We start from the raw sequence: 16,957 nt of genomic DNA, 5'->3' as shown, positions 1-16,957 counted from the left end.
TATTCTACTCATTAAGGGCTTTTTAGTGATACTACCATTAACTCTCTACGATAAACAGATCAAACGGTCAAAAGTAACAAAAATAAACAATTGAGCTTCATGTTCTTCCACCAATAAATGGTGTCGGAACATACAATTTTACGCCCATAAAGTAGCCAAAAAAAAACTTCAATTCTGAAATTGACCAAGTGAATGATCGTGAAGAACATGGGGCTAACATTAAAAATGCGCTTTGCGGGCTTAGTTTTTTCGATGAGTTCCTAATCCACGCAGGTTAAATCAAGCTATCATTACATCAGTTCGTTCATTATCAGGAGTGACTAACAAACCCTCATTCGGGGAACTTTTAACTCTACAGTTTCCAGTAGCTTAACATAATTTCCGACGAGCATCGGCCAAATCACTCTTAAACGTCCGGCGAGCGATTCACTTTGCTATTAATCAGCTGGGGCTTACAGATGCTAGTATTGGAGGTGGGTAAGCAGAGTGCGATGGTTAACTGAGTGGGGGGCCAAGTGATGGGGGCTAGGGTTGGAAGGCGGGGCGAGAGGGGGCCAAAACCACCAGGTGGAGGAGAGCGGACTGGGGGTGTCTGTTGAGGTAAGGGGGATTGAGTGGGGTTGCGATGACCGAGGTGGTCAAACATTTAAGATTATTTGCCCTTTACACCATGCAAATGTCACCTTAAAAATTGTCTCCTCCTGGTGAATCGCATTCTTAGAGAATGGCAAAGCGTCAGGCTTTAACAGACAATAATGACCTCCGGACACTACCTATTTGACCCATTTTGAGGAAAAAATCAAAAGGGTCCGCCAAAAAAATTTCGCAGACGTAAAAACAATTATTAAAACCACAGGACTAATATAATTGCCCGAAACTTCGTTTGAGAGCAATCAATTATCTACAGAAAGAGAACAGTTTGCTGTCAAAATTTAGTAACCAGAAGACAAACAACTGATACATATGAATTTCGCGTACATTCCACAAAAATTTTTAGATCGTCATTGCTTCTATAAGGAGTGCATATAATATTGAATGTTATCGAAGGGTGGTTCTTAGAGGTTCACCTCCATCCCATGCTCCACCAATCCCTAACCTTGCACCCCGTGCAGCCAAAACCGCCCTCCCACCGTTGCCCCAACCCCATCAGAACCCCCCCCCCCCACCCCCCTGCGCTCCCTCACGCCCTTCAATTAAGCTAAATCTAGCCTCACTATACCGTGGCTAGCTACTGAGGAAGCCAACCGGTCGCCGGTTGTTCGAAAGCAATTCGCCCGACATTAGTGGTTATGTTTTCTTAATGCGCTTTATCGACTTCTAGTCGAACCCGTCTAGATCTGAAAAATTATTCGTGTCAGCTCACGTTTATGTAATAGATAGATCTAAAACGCTGATTTACTTAAAGAGTTTCTAGGTGAGCCAACCTGATTTCAAGTAAATCAGCGTTTTAGACCTATCTTTTACGTAAACGTGAGCTGACACGAATAATTTTTCAGATCTAGACGGGTTCGACTAGAAATCGATAAAGCGCATTAAGAAAACAACCACTAATGTCGGGCGAATTGCTCTCGAAAAACCGGCGACCGGTTGGCTTCCTCAGTAGCTAGCCAAGGTATAGTGAGGCTAGATTTAGCTTAATTGAAGGGCGTGAGGGAGCGCAGCGGGGGGGGGGGTCTGATGGGGTGGGGGCAACAAGGGGCAACGGTGGGAGGGAGTTTTTGGCTGCACGAGGTGCAGGGTTAGGGATTGGCGGGGGATGGGATGGATGTGAACCTCTAAGAACCACCCTTCGCACCATAAGTATAAGTCTCCAAAACAGTTTCTGTGAATAGCAAAATTGCAGACTATTAAGCTGAACGGCTCTAAGAGCCAATCTACTTTCTTGCTCTATCGAACAGTTGCTATTGAAGTGACCTCTCGCAAACTTTTGAGAAGACTCTGATGAGGCTGGTTGTCCTTGTGTGCAATAGAACTTTTCTTTCTGTTGTTTGCCAGTTGCAACTAACTAATGATTTAGTGCAGCTGTTGTCTGTCGTCGCTATGGGAGCAACCATGTCCCTAGTCTGAATCACCTGTCATTCATACTATTTGTGAGGAAACAATGAGAGTGTAACTAAACGGAATTTTTAGAGAAACAGTAGGTCATTTATTACGTGTCTTATTTCGTCGACTGATTTCGTCATGGTTTGAATTGAAGGAAGTTTTTCGAAATGTTAATCAAGATTGTTCAAAGCGACATTTAACTACTTCAGTTGAATGTGGTGTTTTTAAATTTGAATTTCGCTATTATTTTTGTCTACTCTTTCTTTTAACCAACAATCAATCACATTCAATCTGCATTCAGGTAATATGGTCTTCGGCAGCATCAGTAATATCGTCTCTTTGACCTTTTAGTTTTTGAAGTAATTACTTTCATGCGAGTATTATTTAATTCTAGCAATTAAACACAGGACTAATATAATTGCTACAAAATTCGTTTGAGAGCAATTAAAAATCTTTTGTTTGTCAACATTTATGAATCTTAGCAGAACACTAAAAAATTGTCGTCTCACCATTAATCGTAATTTCCTTCGCATCATAATGTATAAGTTACTCGACTTTGCTTGAAGTTACTGAGAACTTCTGGCGTTTATCGACAACCACGAAACCGTTCGAGATGCTGAGCAAGAATATAGAAGTGACTTCTGCAGAGTCACTTATCCTTCTTGCGCAACCTTCTCTAATATAAATACCAACTTCTGGCACTGCAGACTATCGGCATTTTATAACGTGCACGTGCGTGCTTTAGGTTCAATTACGTCAAAATTATTTCGAGACTTTATATCCTACACCTGCGAGAACACAGTTGAGTTCTGTTGTCTGCATATTGTACCACTCGTTAGTTAGAGATAAAAGATTCTATCCAAGTATTGAAGAATGAAGGGCAAAGCATCGTCCCCTGGCCCATCGCAACTACTACGTTCCCGATCGCAATTCCTTTCTTCGGAGCACAAAAATCTGACATCAAAACTTTTTAGTGGTAATATGGTCGGCTGTTATTGAGCGCAGCTGGTTCAATTTCCGAATGAGAGCAAATTATATCCGAAAGATTATGCGCGCATAAACAATCTAGGTTAAGTTTCACAAAACGTGTTTCGAACATAACCGCCTAGCGTCTGGCGAATTGCTCTTAAACGACTGGCGAGCGGTTGACTTCGTCAGAAGCCAGCTACGGTTTAGAGAGGCTAGATTTAGCTTCAAGTTCCGCGGAGTCATCGCGGCGGGGTGGGGCAAGGGGAAGGGTAAGCGCACTGGGTTACGGGTGGAATGAAGAACAGGGTTCTGGATTGGGGAGGGAAATGAAGTAGGAAAGGAATGATGTGTGTGTGTGTGTGTGTGTGTGTGGGCTAATTTGGGGGTGGTAATTCATGTTTACAAAAGTTTCGATGAATCGCATACTTAGAGTTTACTAAGCCGAAAGACTCTAAAAGAACTTGATGCTCTTCCGCCGTTACTCTCGCTTTTAAGGACGAATAGTCAAAAGACTCTGACGAAAAAACGGTCCAGCAAAAAATTGCACAAAAAAGACGGCAGGACTTATAATTATTACAAACTTCGTTTGAAAGCAAATGACAAGAAAGTTTTAAATACAATTAAATAACAAGAAAACGAGAAAATAACGTCTTGTGCAATGTCTTACCAACCTGAAACGTTTGTCAACACATGCCAGAAAAGAGAATGAAGTTTTTTTCGAAACGAATTATTGAACGAAAAACCGTTGAACCCAGCAGTAGAACGAGTTTAAATTAATTATGACTAAAAACTCTTCTGGGTGAAAAAAAACTGCAATAATTTTTGTTACAAAAATAAAATTCATCTGCCACTTCTAGTGCAAAAATCATTCTGAGAGAGTACTCGTACCCTCAAGTTAAAGCATTGGCAACAAAAGGAAATGTTTAATGAAATACTCAAATTCTTAAGAGTTTGTTTACCATAACATCTACTTTAACACAAAGTATTTTTAGAACTGAAAAACAAATTAGAACGACCATGTAAATAGTAACTCATTCGCTTCGACAAACCCGATAACATGCAAACTCAAATACTTCTTAGGATCGAAACCTCTAAAACAAAACTACATAAAGCAAACCAAAAGGCTTATGGTAGGCTCTATGAACCTTACCTCATCTTGTTACCACAGAGACCCAAGAAAGTCAATATTTCATCAGAAAAAAGATTCATTGTGTAACTTAAATTATAAAAACAGTTATGTGCCTCAATTTTTTCAACCCATTGATAACAGAAAATTATAAACCATACGCTTTTGAAACCCGATGGCAGAAGTTTCCGCAAAAAGAAATGTGAAAGCAGCAGTGAGCAGAAATCTAGAATTATGAGAGATAAACTTTTACGCTCGACTTTAAAATTTTCATGGAATATCTGTCAAATATTTACACTTTCTTCGAGGAAACCGTTGATCAAAAAACAACGAGCCTGAATTTTTATATTCACTAAGAAACCGAAGTATCTAAAAATCCTGATATCTTTGTTCGCAATTGAAATCCTAAAGCCACAAAAAACATTTGAGGACCAGATGTCATGTCTCTTCAATTTTACTACTGATCGGAGAACTCGGACAGTGTCGCTCTAACAGTTTCTCTTATAAAGTCCAATTTTCAGCCAAAAAATGCATTACTCCACCTAATCCTCGGACTGTTCCGTCAATAAATTGCAAGCTCATTGTTCACAAAAGACAGCACATTGAGCACAAATGTTCATTGTCGCTAAAATAATTGTGACGACGCCATATCTTATTTCATTATTTGTGCCTTAGAAAATTCCCGCTTTTCTTTAGCCCGAAAAACTATATAAAAGTTCCATAAAACTATATAAAAATCAAAGATTTGCTAGATCTAATAGAAATACAATTTATATTACTAAGGATTTGAAAAACTAATTGTTTCCTAGAAACCACTAAGTTATATCAAAGGAGTTAATAATTAACCTCCTGCTGAGTGTTTACATTTGTGTCCTGGCTTGCGAGGGTTTCAAATATGGCAAAAGGATTCGTTCCATTCTGTGAAGGTTTCTCTCCCATAGATGCAATGTCTAGTTGCGCTAGTGGGTCTAAAATCAGCTTCTCAGAAGGTGATTGCAGGTCGAGAAGTCCTCCACCAACACCATCCGCACCTGAACAATTTTGAACCTTCCCATTTTGAATGTATTCTTCCATTATACCAACCCGTTTGCAATCTTTAAAACTAATAGAATGATCATAGCTGACTAATGTAGGACAAATTGCTCTCGGACGTCTGATGGACGCTCAATTCTATTGCAGCAGGCCTCAACAAGGCTATAGAAGCAGGACATTAGGTTTACTAAGGGGCTTCACATGATGATATTAGTGCTTGTATAGGCCGATAGTAAGATTAGTGAAAACATGTGCCCAATTTCGGCGTGCACTTTATTTGACTTCTAGTAGTAAACAGCCTCCACTTGAGTTCAGCTTCTTACGGTTGAGAATGAGAGAACAATGTAGATCACGCAAAAATCAATGAGAAGTCACTCGAAACGCCAAATGTTTCAAAGTTGATCCAACGTGTTAAATGAATCTAATTAACAATTTCCATCAACTAAACGTTAGCATTAATATTTTCCACTAGTGTCAACGAAAAATTGCCTCAGTCTGAAAATCGATGCCCCAGTCTATTGTCATTTTTTCGATTATCGTCATTAATAATTTTAAAAGATATCGGAAGACTCAGGAATCGAATCAAAATTATGCGTTACGCCCACAGCCAAGTACTCGCTAAACTATACAAATCATATACTTCATCATATTTGAATTAAAAAGAAAAAATTTGCCGGCATACTGCCGGAAAATAGCCACCGTCGTGGGATTGAAACAAATAAAAAAGGCTAAAATTCACAGGGGCCTAATTTTTCTAAGCGTCGAAGTGTTATAATTTGGTCCCCATATTTTACTAGTTATAATAAATATGACGAAATGAGCACCGTAATACTAGAACCAATTATCAGTTTGCTCTAAGGAACTTTGATGTCATTTAATGCATAGTCATCAATTATTAGGTCGAGATGTCCAGGCTTTATTGGTTCATACATTTCGCGTAAATTTACTCATTCAATTGTAAATTCTATTCAGTTGAAACAAAGAGTAAGGCAAAAATGAACTCAAACGTCAACGTGGTGACTTAATTCAAAAGGAAAAAACCATATTTAAAAAACATAGCAGGACCAGTCCTGCATTGAAATTCAAAGAATTGAACAAACCGAAGACAGCACAATCAGACTCTTAAAAAGAAGAGCTCTGATATTAAACAAACCATATACCAATATACCCACGAAAGTAAACAGAACAATACAAAAAACTTCATTTTTTAATTCCACCCATTAAAAAAGTTTTATAAAAATTATCTTGTCAAACAAAAACAAATTCAAAAGACCTTTACACAATGAGATATGAGCAAGCAAACGCGATTTTTGCACAAAATAGTGAGACAAATTTTAAGGACACCAAACAACATTAAAATCTGTGTATACGATGTCACTGAAAAAAAGGCGACAAAGTCACTGCAACACGCAACAAAATTTGAACTCCTATCGCACTATCCATAGAAATAAAGCATATATCAATTTTAACGAAAATAATCGGCGAACCACGCAACAAAAGTAGCAACAACTGTAGACAGCAAACAAAAATTCCAACTTTCAAAAACAAATGAACAAAATTTTTAGCAATAAATTCTTTTAAGAAAACTTTTAAGAGCATTCACTTATGCCAAATAAAAGGGCAAATGAGACTTGTCATTAAAGAGTAAGAGAAAGAAAAACAAAAAATAATTGTAAAACCGTAAAAATTTACAAAATCGTTCATACTATTTAAACCAAGTCATTTGAAAGAGAAAGAATATGACTCATTATAGAGCCTAGAGACTTGTCATTAGTGAGACTAAAGCACAGAACAACAAAACCAACTAAAAGTCGTGTCAAAGTCGTTAAAACTTGAAAAGAAAACATCCCTGATAAGCTTAAAAATGACGAAAAAAAACGAGAGCCAAAATTAATCAGACAAGGAGAGAAAAAGACAAAAAGCGGCAAAGTCTATCAAACTTTTTAGAACTAGTCGTGCCAGTCAAGCAAACGATTACAAGTACACAATAGTTTTATTATTTCAGTAAGAACTGGCCCAACATTAACGTGTCTCTAATAGCACCTCCCGTATTTCTATAAACGCAACTGATTGCAACAAAAAGTATTTTGAAAGGCAAAAAACATTAAAAATATACAAATATAGGCCAGTACTTGAATTAGTCTAATCCATTTTTCAAAGCAAAAAATTTTAAATAGCTGCAAAATAAAAATTCAAAAACAAAAACTGTAAAAACGCGCGGAAACCTGTCAAAACAGCTAAAAACAAACATAGCCGGCAGATTGCCGGAATATATCCGCCGCTGACGCGCTTGCTACACGTCGGGATTGAAACAGAAAAAAAAAGAAGAAATAAACTGACAGAATTTTTTTCTGTATTTTTGGCGCCAGTTTCAGTTAGACTCTAAAGCTATACTTAATTCAGCTTTTAAACTGAAAGCTATTAAGCTTAATACCAATGTCAGCTAGCAAATGCTAATGAACTTTGATAACCTAATTCTAAATGACTTAATGATCGGGATTGATCGGTTTATCCCGTCTCTTTTGATTTTGCTCTTTTGACTTCGACAGTATTCACCACATTGCGTAATTCAATTCATGAAAGAACTAAAAATCCATTCAGTTGAAACAGTGGGTGAAGTAAGTCAGAAGTCAAACGTGAAAATCGTGACATATGTAAATTGAAAAACGTGATCAAAAGGTAAAGCGAATTAAAAAACATAGCAGGACAAGTCCTGACGTACAATTCAAAGAATTTTCATTGACTTAACGAACAACTAGACCTAGAACGGACAATGAGTGAATTGGGAAAACCATTTCTAAAAAAAATCAGATGAAAAAAAACAAAAAAAAACAGAAAATCAATGTCAAAATGCTGCTAGGGAGAACAAAAAACCACTAGTTAGATATGTAATTTTGATTCTAACAAAAAACTAGGTCCAGAATGAGCTGTGAATGGATTGGAAAAATTATTTAGAAAAAAATCCGATCCAAAAAATCGAAAAAACAGTGAAAATCAGAGTGAAATTGCCGCATGTGAACAAAAAACCACTACCGAGAAACCGAATTTTTGTTCAAGCACCGTTTTCTCACTCTAATTTAAAATTATAGCGAAAAAAATTCACGCCGCAAAATCACTCGCTTTTTGGCTCTATTTCCTGTTTCGGCGTGATCAAAATCACCACTCCAATTTGACTTCAAAAATCATGAAAATGTGTGAACAGATCTTTAAAAAAAAGACAGCGCCCCAATACAATTCTAATTCTTTGAATTGTAAAAAACAAGAGAAGGCCAATAGTAGCCCCGCTATCGCTGTGCAACTATTAATAAATGGACTGATGAATTGCTTTCAAGCAACCGGCAGAGGTGCAGCTAAGATATTTTTTATGGGTGCAAGAAAGCCGACTCCACGGGGCTGTCTGCCATTTTAACTACTAACCAATAGTGGCTTTAATACTCCATCGCTCACAATCTCAATTTTTCCAGAAAACTATATTTCGGAATGAGAGCAATTTAGATCATGCAAAAATTAAGTGAACCAATGATGAAAAAATCACTCGAAAGCGAAGAATGCTCTAGAACAGGCGCAAAAACGGTGGAAAAGACACATGCGTCTACAATACTTGCTTCAAAGTTCGTTCGAGAGCAATTAAAAAGGAAAATCAGCACCGGATGATGAAAAGATTTTCGTTTTACATTTTTTCCACACCAAAACAGAACGCCGTTTACAGTATTGTAGCTAAAATCAAATGGGAAGAGCTGTTTAATTTTCTTAACCTGTATCAATGGGTACATCTGGGGGAACGTAGTGTAGATTTCCAACTGTGCTGTTGTACCTCTCCAATAATGAAGACAACTCGTCACTAGCCAACAGAATGTCGCCTAAAAAAGTACCCTCATTTTCTCTACAGTGCACATTTGCGTGCCATTTATTTATGCCTCGGCAAAAATTCAGTTACCTATGGATTCGTCATTTTCATCCGTCTCTGCAGCTAATTGAAATACGCGAGGTCTAAATTTGACCAAGCTTTCGTTTAACTCCTGAAAACAACACAATTATATTATGGTTGTTTGATTGTTTGGCTGCCGCATAACCTTGACCTACCGAAACTCATTGTTACAAGGCCTATTCCTATAACCCCGATTGGGAGTGAAAGAACAGAAACAAGTTTTGAGGTGCCAACCATTTCGACTGGGTTTTGTAACTACACATTTTCCTGTTTTTTATGGAGATGATACAGGGATTGACATCAATACCAAACATTAGACCTGGTAACTAAGACTAAGTTCAAATACGGGGCATCTGAAATTCGTTTTATGGGTTAAACCCTTTTCTATTTTCTATACTGACTGTTCAATTTACATTTCCTTGTTGAGCTGTTTAAATTTACTGCCGTTTAAAAGCATTTTGAAAGCACAGCAAAATGCTGAACCAGCTGTTAACTAAAGTCAAGCAAACAAACTTTTGTTTGACCAAGTTGAGAACATAGCCGGCAGATTGCCGGAATAGCTGCAAAATAGACTTGCACATTGTAAAATAAAGATTGAAACAGATACAAAAATTGTTTGAAGTTATCGGCGCCTCTTAAAAACTATTTTGTTGAGTGAGCTAAAACACGCATGATGAAATTCTAGTCCCGACAGGCGGGGTCACGTAATTCAGAGGGGTGTATCCTAGAGAACTTCTTTGGGTGCAACAAATTTTGGCATTGGAGGGTTCGAACCCGTTATCGCCCAGATTAACAGTCAGAGAGTTTAACCACTTTCAATTGACACCTTCAATTTAGATCACACAAAAAGCAACAAATCGAGTGTGAAAAACAATCCAAAAAGTCAAACGAAAGAATAACAACAAATGTAGAACAAGAAATTACCAACAGACGACGGAATACGCTCAGCTTAGAGCTTCTCAGCTATACGAAACCGTAGGACGTCCAGAGAACTGAGAAACTCAAAAACTTGGCTTTCAACCTTTTAACAAAAACAAGTCTTTGATATTCAACAAAGCATATGACCCTACATACGCAATCGAAAACATCAGATCAAAACTGATGTTAAGATTTTAAGAAATCCCCCCGACGCTGTCATTAAGAAGCGTGGATAACTATATACTGAAATTGAATAGGTTAATTTGCGTCCTAATAGAGAACCAATATGACACCGCCTTTGATGTGGCTAAGCGCAGACCACAAAAAGACCAATAAAAACGGGCAAACTGGAAAAAAAATCATTAAGGTCTTATGAAAGCACAAGTGTTGAACATGTTTGAATGTGCCTTGTTGAAAACCAATGGCTCCTGCCTAGAGATAGACTAATTGATACATCAAACAAACGAAAACAAAAATTTTTAAAAAGTTATTAAAACCGTAACCATTGCCCATTTAGTGTTTCATAAGTGCAACTACGCAAAAAGACACTTGAATTGCCATTAACAGAATTCGAAAACATACCCGGCAGATTGCCGGAAAATAGCCGCCGTTGATTCCAATAAGCATGATTGGGATTGAAAGAATAGAAGATATTGAAAAAAAAAAAGATTTTTGTACAAAAACATTTTTTAAGTCCGATTTATTTTGATGGCATTTCGTAGTTGAACATAAGGTACTTCTGTTTCTTAGAGAGAGGCTACAGGGGCTACTATCAATACCAATAAGCATTAGAGATGGTAACTAAGACTTATAGGAACGACGTTCAAATAGCGGGCTTCTAAAATTGGGCTTTATGGGTTTATCCCGTTTCTATTTCTGACTTCAATTTTTTATACCGACTCTGTTCATTTTGAATTGCTTTGCTTAGCAACTGATGTTCAAATTCACTTTTAGCAGAATGAGAGAAGAGAGAAACTAGCCTACATAAGTCAAAAAGATTTCACGCAGAATGTCGAAAAAGCGGCAAAATGGTAAAGCGAAAAAAAGTTTGACGAAGTAAAAAAAACATAGCAGGACAAGTCCTGACGTACAATTCAAAGAATTTTCATTGACTAAACAGAAAAACTAGACCTAGAATGGACTAGGAGTGAATTGAGAAAACCATTTTTAAAAAATTCTGATAAAAAAATAAGAAAAAAAACAGAAAATCAATGTGAAAATGCCGCATGTGAACAAAAAAACCACTAACGAGAAATGAAAATTTAATTCACACAAAAAACTAGGCCTAGAATGAGCTTTGAATGGATTGGGAAAACAATTTAGAAAAAAATCCGATCCAAAAAATCGAAAAAACAGTAAAAATCAGAGTGAAATTGCCGCATGTGAACAAAAAACCACTACCGAGAAACCGAATTTTTGTTCAAACACCATTTTCTCACTCTACTTTAAAATTAGAGCGAAAAAAATTCACGCCGCAAAACCACTCGCTTTTTCGCTCCATTTCCTGTTTCGGCGTGACCAAAATCACTACTCCAATTTGACTTCAAAAATCATGAAAATGTGTGAACAGATCTTAAAAAAAAAGACAGCGCCCCAATACAATTCAAATTCTTTGAATTGTAAAAATACGAGCGCAATAATAGCCGGCTGAGATGAGGGCGGCTATTAAAAACTAAAAGAGTGAACATAGTGAAAACAGAAGTCAAATTTGATGGACCACCAATTTCTCACTTCTCTTCAAAAGCAGATTGACAAATTTCAGGCCTTCAAACAAACTACCATTTTCACTACTCTAGGGTGCTTAAAACGACAACTCTAATTTAACTCGTTGACATCACAAAGTCGGACAATATGCGAACAGATTGATCTTTAAAAATCAGCACCCCAAATACAATGCATTTGAAAAAAATAGGCCTACAATAATAGCCAGCCAAGAAGAGGGCGGCTATTAATAAACCTACGATCATAAACCAAACCGCTGGATAAATAGGAAGAGCCCTTGAAAGTGTTCTCTGTTGCTTTCACAAATGCTGACCAACAGAAATTTGTCTAACAAATAATTAGAGCACCCGAACTCCAAATTCAGATTTGTTCATATAATACCTGACAAAATTACACTTGAATTAACACAAACAGAAATTAAGTTAGAGTAAAAGTGGAAGTAAAAAAAAACACAGACAGCAGACTACCGGAACTTAGTCGCAAGTGACTCCATAGAGTTCCTTAGAAATTGAAACAGACAAAAGAACAAGATACAAATAGCCTGCTTTTTCGATGCTGGTCAAAATTTAAAAGCACTAGATCGCGCATAGCAGGCAGATTGCCGCAAAATAGCCACCTTTGACCTCACTAGCCGATGTTAGGATTGAAATTTGATCGCTTCAGTTACTGAAGAAAACTTTCAAAAAACGTCAAACTTTAGGGCAATAAACGATATCAAAGAGCTTTTATGGATCAACTGGCCTCTTGATAGCGAAAAACTGTTAAGTTATCAGAGAGCTAGGCTTCGAAAATAGTAGTGTTTGTGAATGAACGGTGACCTCGTGAAAATGAAACTTTTTATTTTTAATTGACATCAGTGTAGTGCAGATTATTGCATTAAGTCAAAGAGCCTCAAGACAAAAAATTAAGTTTGTATCTCTCCCTTTGAAATTAAATGACTCTAAACAGTTACAAAAACAAAATCTTGCTCGCAACTCCTCCAAGATCTTAAAAGTCCATTACTTTAATGAGATCAATGTCAGCCTTTGATGAAGCCTTGCTGTAGTTGTTGAGCATGTCTGTCATAAGTCTGATGTTGTTGTGAATTGTGTCTAGCTCCTCTGTTCGCTTGTACTGCTTCTGCAGCTTCTCTTCATCCTAAAAAGTAAACATAATAAGGTTGAAAAATACTCAGACCAGAGAAGTCAGGAGGTGGGGGGGGGGGTCTCAATGACAGTGAGCGACAGAGTCGTGCTCATGAAAATGTCTCATATTAAATGTGAAAAATCGCATTTCCGAGCACTCGGACCCCAAAATAACAGTCTCTGAAAACAGCAGAGGAGTCGAAAACGCATAAAATATTCATTATGCAACTGCTTGCAAGCCACTTTCTGGTCACTATCTAATATTCTAAACTTGGTGTATATACTGAACTGAGTGTACCAATATAGTGAATTTAGTGTATTAATGAATGCAGTACCCAGAAACAGTTCATCCCACGAGACAGAACGTAACCAGTCTTCAGTTTGCAATTTCTTTCAAGACCCATAAGAAGATGATTATCTAATGCGTAAAAGATGCAGCTCACAACTTTGCATTTCTAGCAAATAGTTGGAAAAGCGTGAAGAAAAAAGCAAACGTGCTCACCTCTTTGACCATTGATTTGATTAATCTATTGGCAGCTTCCAAGTCTTCCTTGTTTTTACTCTGCAGCAACTTGGTCAGCAGCTAAAACACAAGACCCATTCATATTTTGGAGAGCAGATCGATTAGCATTTTAATTTCCAGAACGACAGCCATGCATTGCAACTAGAGCAATTAAAGGCGTATAATATCGACCAAATCAAGTTCAGACCTATCCGATAAAAATTCTTAACATAAAATTATCGACTTTTTATTCGTATTCAATTAGAAAAAGAGTTTCCGGCAACTTCAATAAATTGTACTTTGCAGATCCATGTGAAAAACCAGTCAAGTGCAGAGTGCCTTAAAATGTTATCATGAACGACACCATCGAAAGCACCGAAATGTCAAAGTACAGCCTATTGCGTTTGTTTGTGATTGAAACAAAAAGATAGCCGACAGATTGCCGCGAAAAGCCTCCGTTGCCCTTTCGAATTGACCGGCGTTCGGATTGAATCAGGAAGCAAAATAAAAGAATTGACAAACTATTTTACTCAAAAAGTGTTCTGACGTGGTCCACAGTTTCAATAGACTTGTTAACTAGGTTAAATTCAGCCTCTAAACGCCCGGAAGACGATAATCTTTATACTAATAACGGTTGGTAGCATATTCAAGAGAACTCTGATAACTTAATGCACTAAGATTTACATACAAAATCCAAATGGCCGTGCTTTATTGGTTTATCTCGTGTCCTTGCTTTTACTCTTCTAACTTCAGCGTATTAACTATATTGTGCAGATTTGTTGAACGAATCATAAATTCCATTCAGATGAAACATTGATTCAGGTGCGTCAAACGTGAAAATCGCGGTAAACGAAAAGGGGAGAGCAAATTTTAAAAAACCAAGCACCTAAAAAAACAATCCAGTTCTTTCAGCTAAAAAAATTAGCAATAATAAAGAACAAAGCAGTTTCTTTGAAAAATCAGAATTTTTGGGTCACCAACCAATTCAAACGAGTAGCTAGTGAGGTCAACCGGCTCCCTCTGTCCAAAACAAATGAACCTAAGTAATCTGTGGGGGCATAACTAGCATAAACTTTAGTTTTCGTTTTTTTTAGACGAGTACGATTACGCATTATTTTTTGGTACAAAATCGTTTCCACTGAGAGCAAATTATGATCCTCCGTGTAGCGGCTGCTTTCCTTGTGTTTCACAAAGAAAGTTTTACACCGCCCAGTTCATTCTGAGTGGTTCCAAAATCTGTCCGTATACTTCGCTCAAGCAGTTTGCTTTTGTAACTGTATTATCCGCTCTGTTGTACTTACCGTAGCAATAACTAACTGAACTAACTTAGTTTTGCATTTTTTTCTTAATTGAACTGGGTCCACAGATCAAACAATACGGGATCTCTATATGTTTACCAGTTCAATCGTTTTGATGAAAAAATCAAAGGCAAAATTATATGCCTAAGTCTAATGAAAAATTGGTTTCTAACTTAATCCTAGGTGTGTTTTTCAATTTTTGCAGATTAGTCACGAGTTGAAGATTGGAAATCAGGACACAGAAAAATGAATTCACTGTCCGAGACGTTTTCGATGCAAGACACAATATTAGATAAAATATTGCTCAAGACAAATTTTGGTAACAAATAACAGTAACAGTTTAACAATTATACTGCTCAAGGATTTGGTTTTCTCAAGACGCAATAACAAATACACTGCTCAGGACTAAATTATTTCCACAATTTTATTGTTGAGTTTATGCGCTAGCTCGAATTGCTAGGCTGACAATTTTTGTTATTTCAATTGTTACCTTCAAATTGTGAGTTCTAATATCTAATTTTTTGTTCAGTTTGTTAACAGCTTTTCTGCTTACATAGCATACGCTGCTGTTTCTGATATACACAGTTTGCTATACACAGTTTTCTCGCTAAGGGGATGGATAATCCGGATAAAAATAGATCACAGTTATGGTGTTCCTCCTACGCATTTAATTAGATCTGCTTTAATTCTGCAGTGAAATTTTACTTCCTACGCAATTTTGTGGTTCCTCAAGATCAACTCAAACATCGCCGGCCCTGTCTTCCTTCGTGAAAACATCATTGCCAGTTGGTAGTACTGGAGCGAGCTTCACTACTGGCCTCTTGTAGTATCCATCTTTCGTTCGGATTTTCGCTGATCGAATCACTCCGTCGGAACCTTCAAAGGTTTCGGTTATTCAACCCAGATCGTAAAAGTTTGTCACTGTCTTCCACTAACCACACCATATCATCCTGCTGAAGATTTCTGTCCGTTGTGGTCTGCCATTTCTTTCGATTGTTCAACGCTGGCAAAAAATCTTTTCGGAATCTTTCCCAGATGAGGTCTGTGTAAGCTTGTGTTTATCGGAGGAGCTTTCTATGATCAAAAATTAATCTACACCTGATTGATACGGTAAACAAATGTTCATGTTGCCAAGCAGGAAATGGTTTGGAGTAATAGCTTGTAAATCGGTTACATCAGAAATGACCGGTGTCAGTGGTCTAGCAATCAGCGTCTGTTCAAGACATCGTGTTTGACAGAACCTCTTCCGTGACTAATCAATTGCCCAGCACCTCGTACATTGCCTTCTTGAAACTCCTAACCAGTCTTTCCCACGCTCCTCCAAAGTGTGGTGCTGCAGGTGGGTTGAACTTCCATCTGATACCTTGTTGAATCAGATGTTCTTCAATTCGCTCCTTGCTCCATGCTGCTATATACTATGCCAATTCTTTGTCAGCTCCAACGAAATGTGTCCCATTATCGCTAATGATTTTGACCGCTTTGCCTCGTCGAGCAATGAATCGCATAATTGCGTTCAGACAACTATCAGTGTCTAGTTTTGAGATGTACCGCTCGTACAGTAAGGCATGTGAATAGACAGCACCAAGGCTTTTCGTGTCCTCGACCAATCTTTACTGTGAATGGTCCAAAATAGTCTACGCCCACATTCGAGAACACTGTTGATGCGACTAATCGGTCTTCAGGTAGATCTGCCATTTCTGGCGCCTTTGTTTCGGTTCTTCCTTTTCGACATCTAATGCATTTGTTTTTGATCGATCTCAAAGCATTTCGCATGCCTAGGATCCAGAATTTCTGCTGAACTATGTTTCTGACATGTTCAGTACCTTCGTGATGATTATTTTCATGCTCATTTCGCAAGAAAATTTCAACTACATGGTGCTTCCAATGCATCAGTATTGGATGCTTGGTTTCGAAGTTCAATTGACTTTTACCTATTACGCCTTGGGCACGAATAAGTTCCTAATGGTCAAGGAATTGTGACAACCGGAAGGTTTTGCTGTTTTTTGGAATTCCCTTTTCAGCCTTGAGAGATTTCATTTCTTCAGCAAACTGTTCTTGCTGCAATAGTTGAAGATGCTTGCTTGTGCACCCTCTTTCTTCCACACTTAGTAACTTTGTTGCCGGTTTGTGTTTTTTAAATACGTGCTGCACGTATGCCATTGTATTTACTAGTCGATTGAAAATGCTGAAACGTTCCAACTGAATCATTGGTTGCTTCTCAACCTTTGCTGAGAAGACCATTTGGTCGTTTTGTTCGTCTGAAGCAAATGACAAATTCACCTGTTCAGGCCATTC

At 37.6% G+C, this 16,957-nt stretch overlaps 1 protein-coding gene across 2 annotated transcripts in view; it reads right to left on the bottom strand.

Moving 5' to 3' along the window:
* LOC142358648 (ADP-ribosylation factor-binding protein GGA2-like) overlaps positions 1-16,957 on the bottom strand; it is a 183,816-nt gene that overhangs the window by 46,167 nt on the left and 120,692 nt on the right. For both annotated transcript variants that reach the window (XM_075410114.1, XM_075410115.1), the window contains exons 8-12: positions 13,365-13,445; positions 12,741-12,875; positions 9,108-9,189; positions 8,926-9,030; positions 4,985-5,169 (exon numbers count right to left, since the gene is read on the bottom strand). In XM_075410114.1, the coding sequence (XP_075266229.1) occupies positions 4,985-5,169; positions 8,926-9,030; positions 9,108-9,189; positions 12,741-12,875; positions 13,365-13,445 (588 nt within the window). The remainder of the gene's footprint in view (positions 1-4,984; positions 5,170-8,925; positions 9,031-9,107; positions 9,190-12,740; positions 12,876-13,364; positions 13,446-16,957) is intronic.

This window comes from Convolutriloba macropyga, chromosome 2, assembly GCF_964194025.1.
Source record: "Convolutriloba macropyga chromosome 2, txConMacr16.3, whole genome shotgun sequence".
Lineage (NCBI taxonomy): Eukaryota > Metazoa > Xenacoelomorpha > Acoela > Convolutidae > Convolutriloba > Convolutriloba macropyga.
The sequence above is the reverse complement of the archived record's forward strand: the minus strand, read 5'-3'. Positions and strand labels throughout refer to the sequence as shown.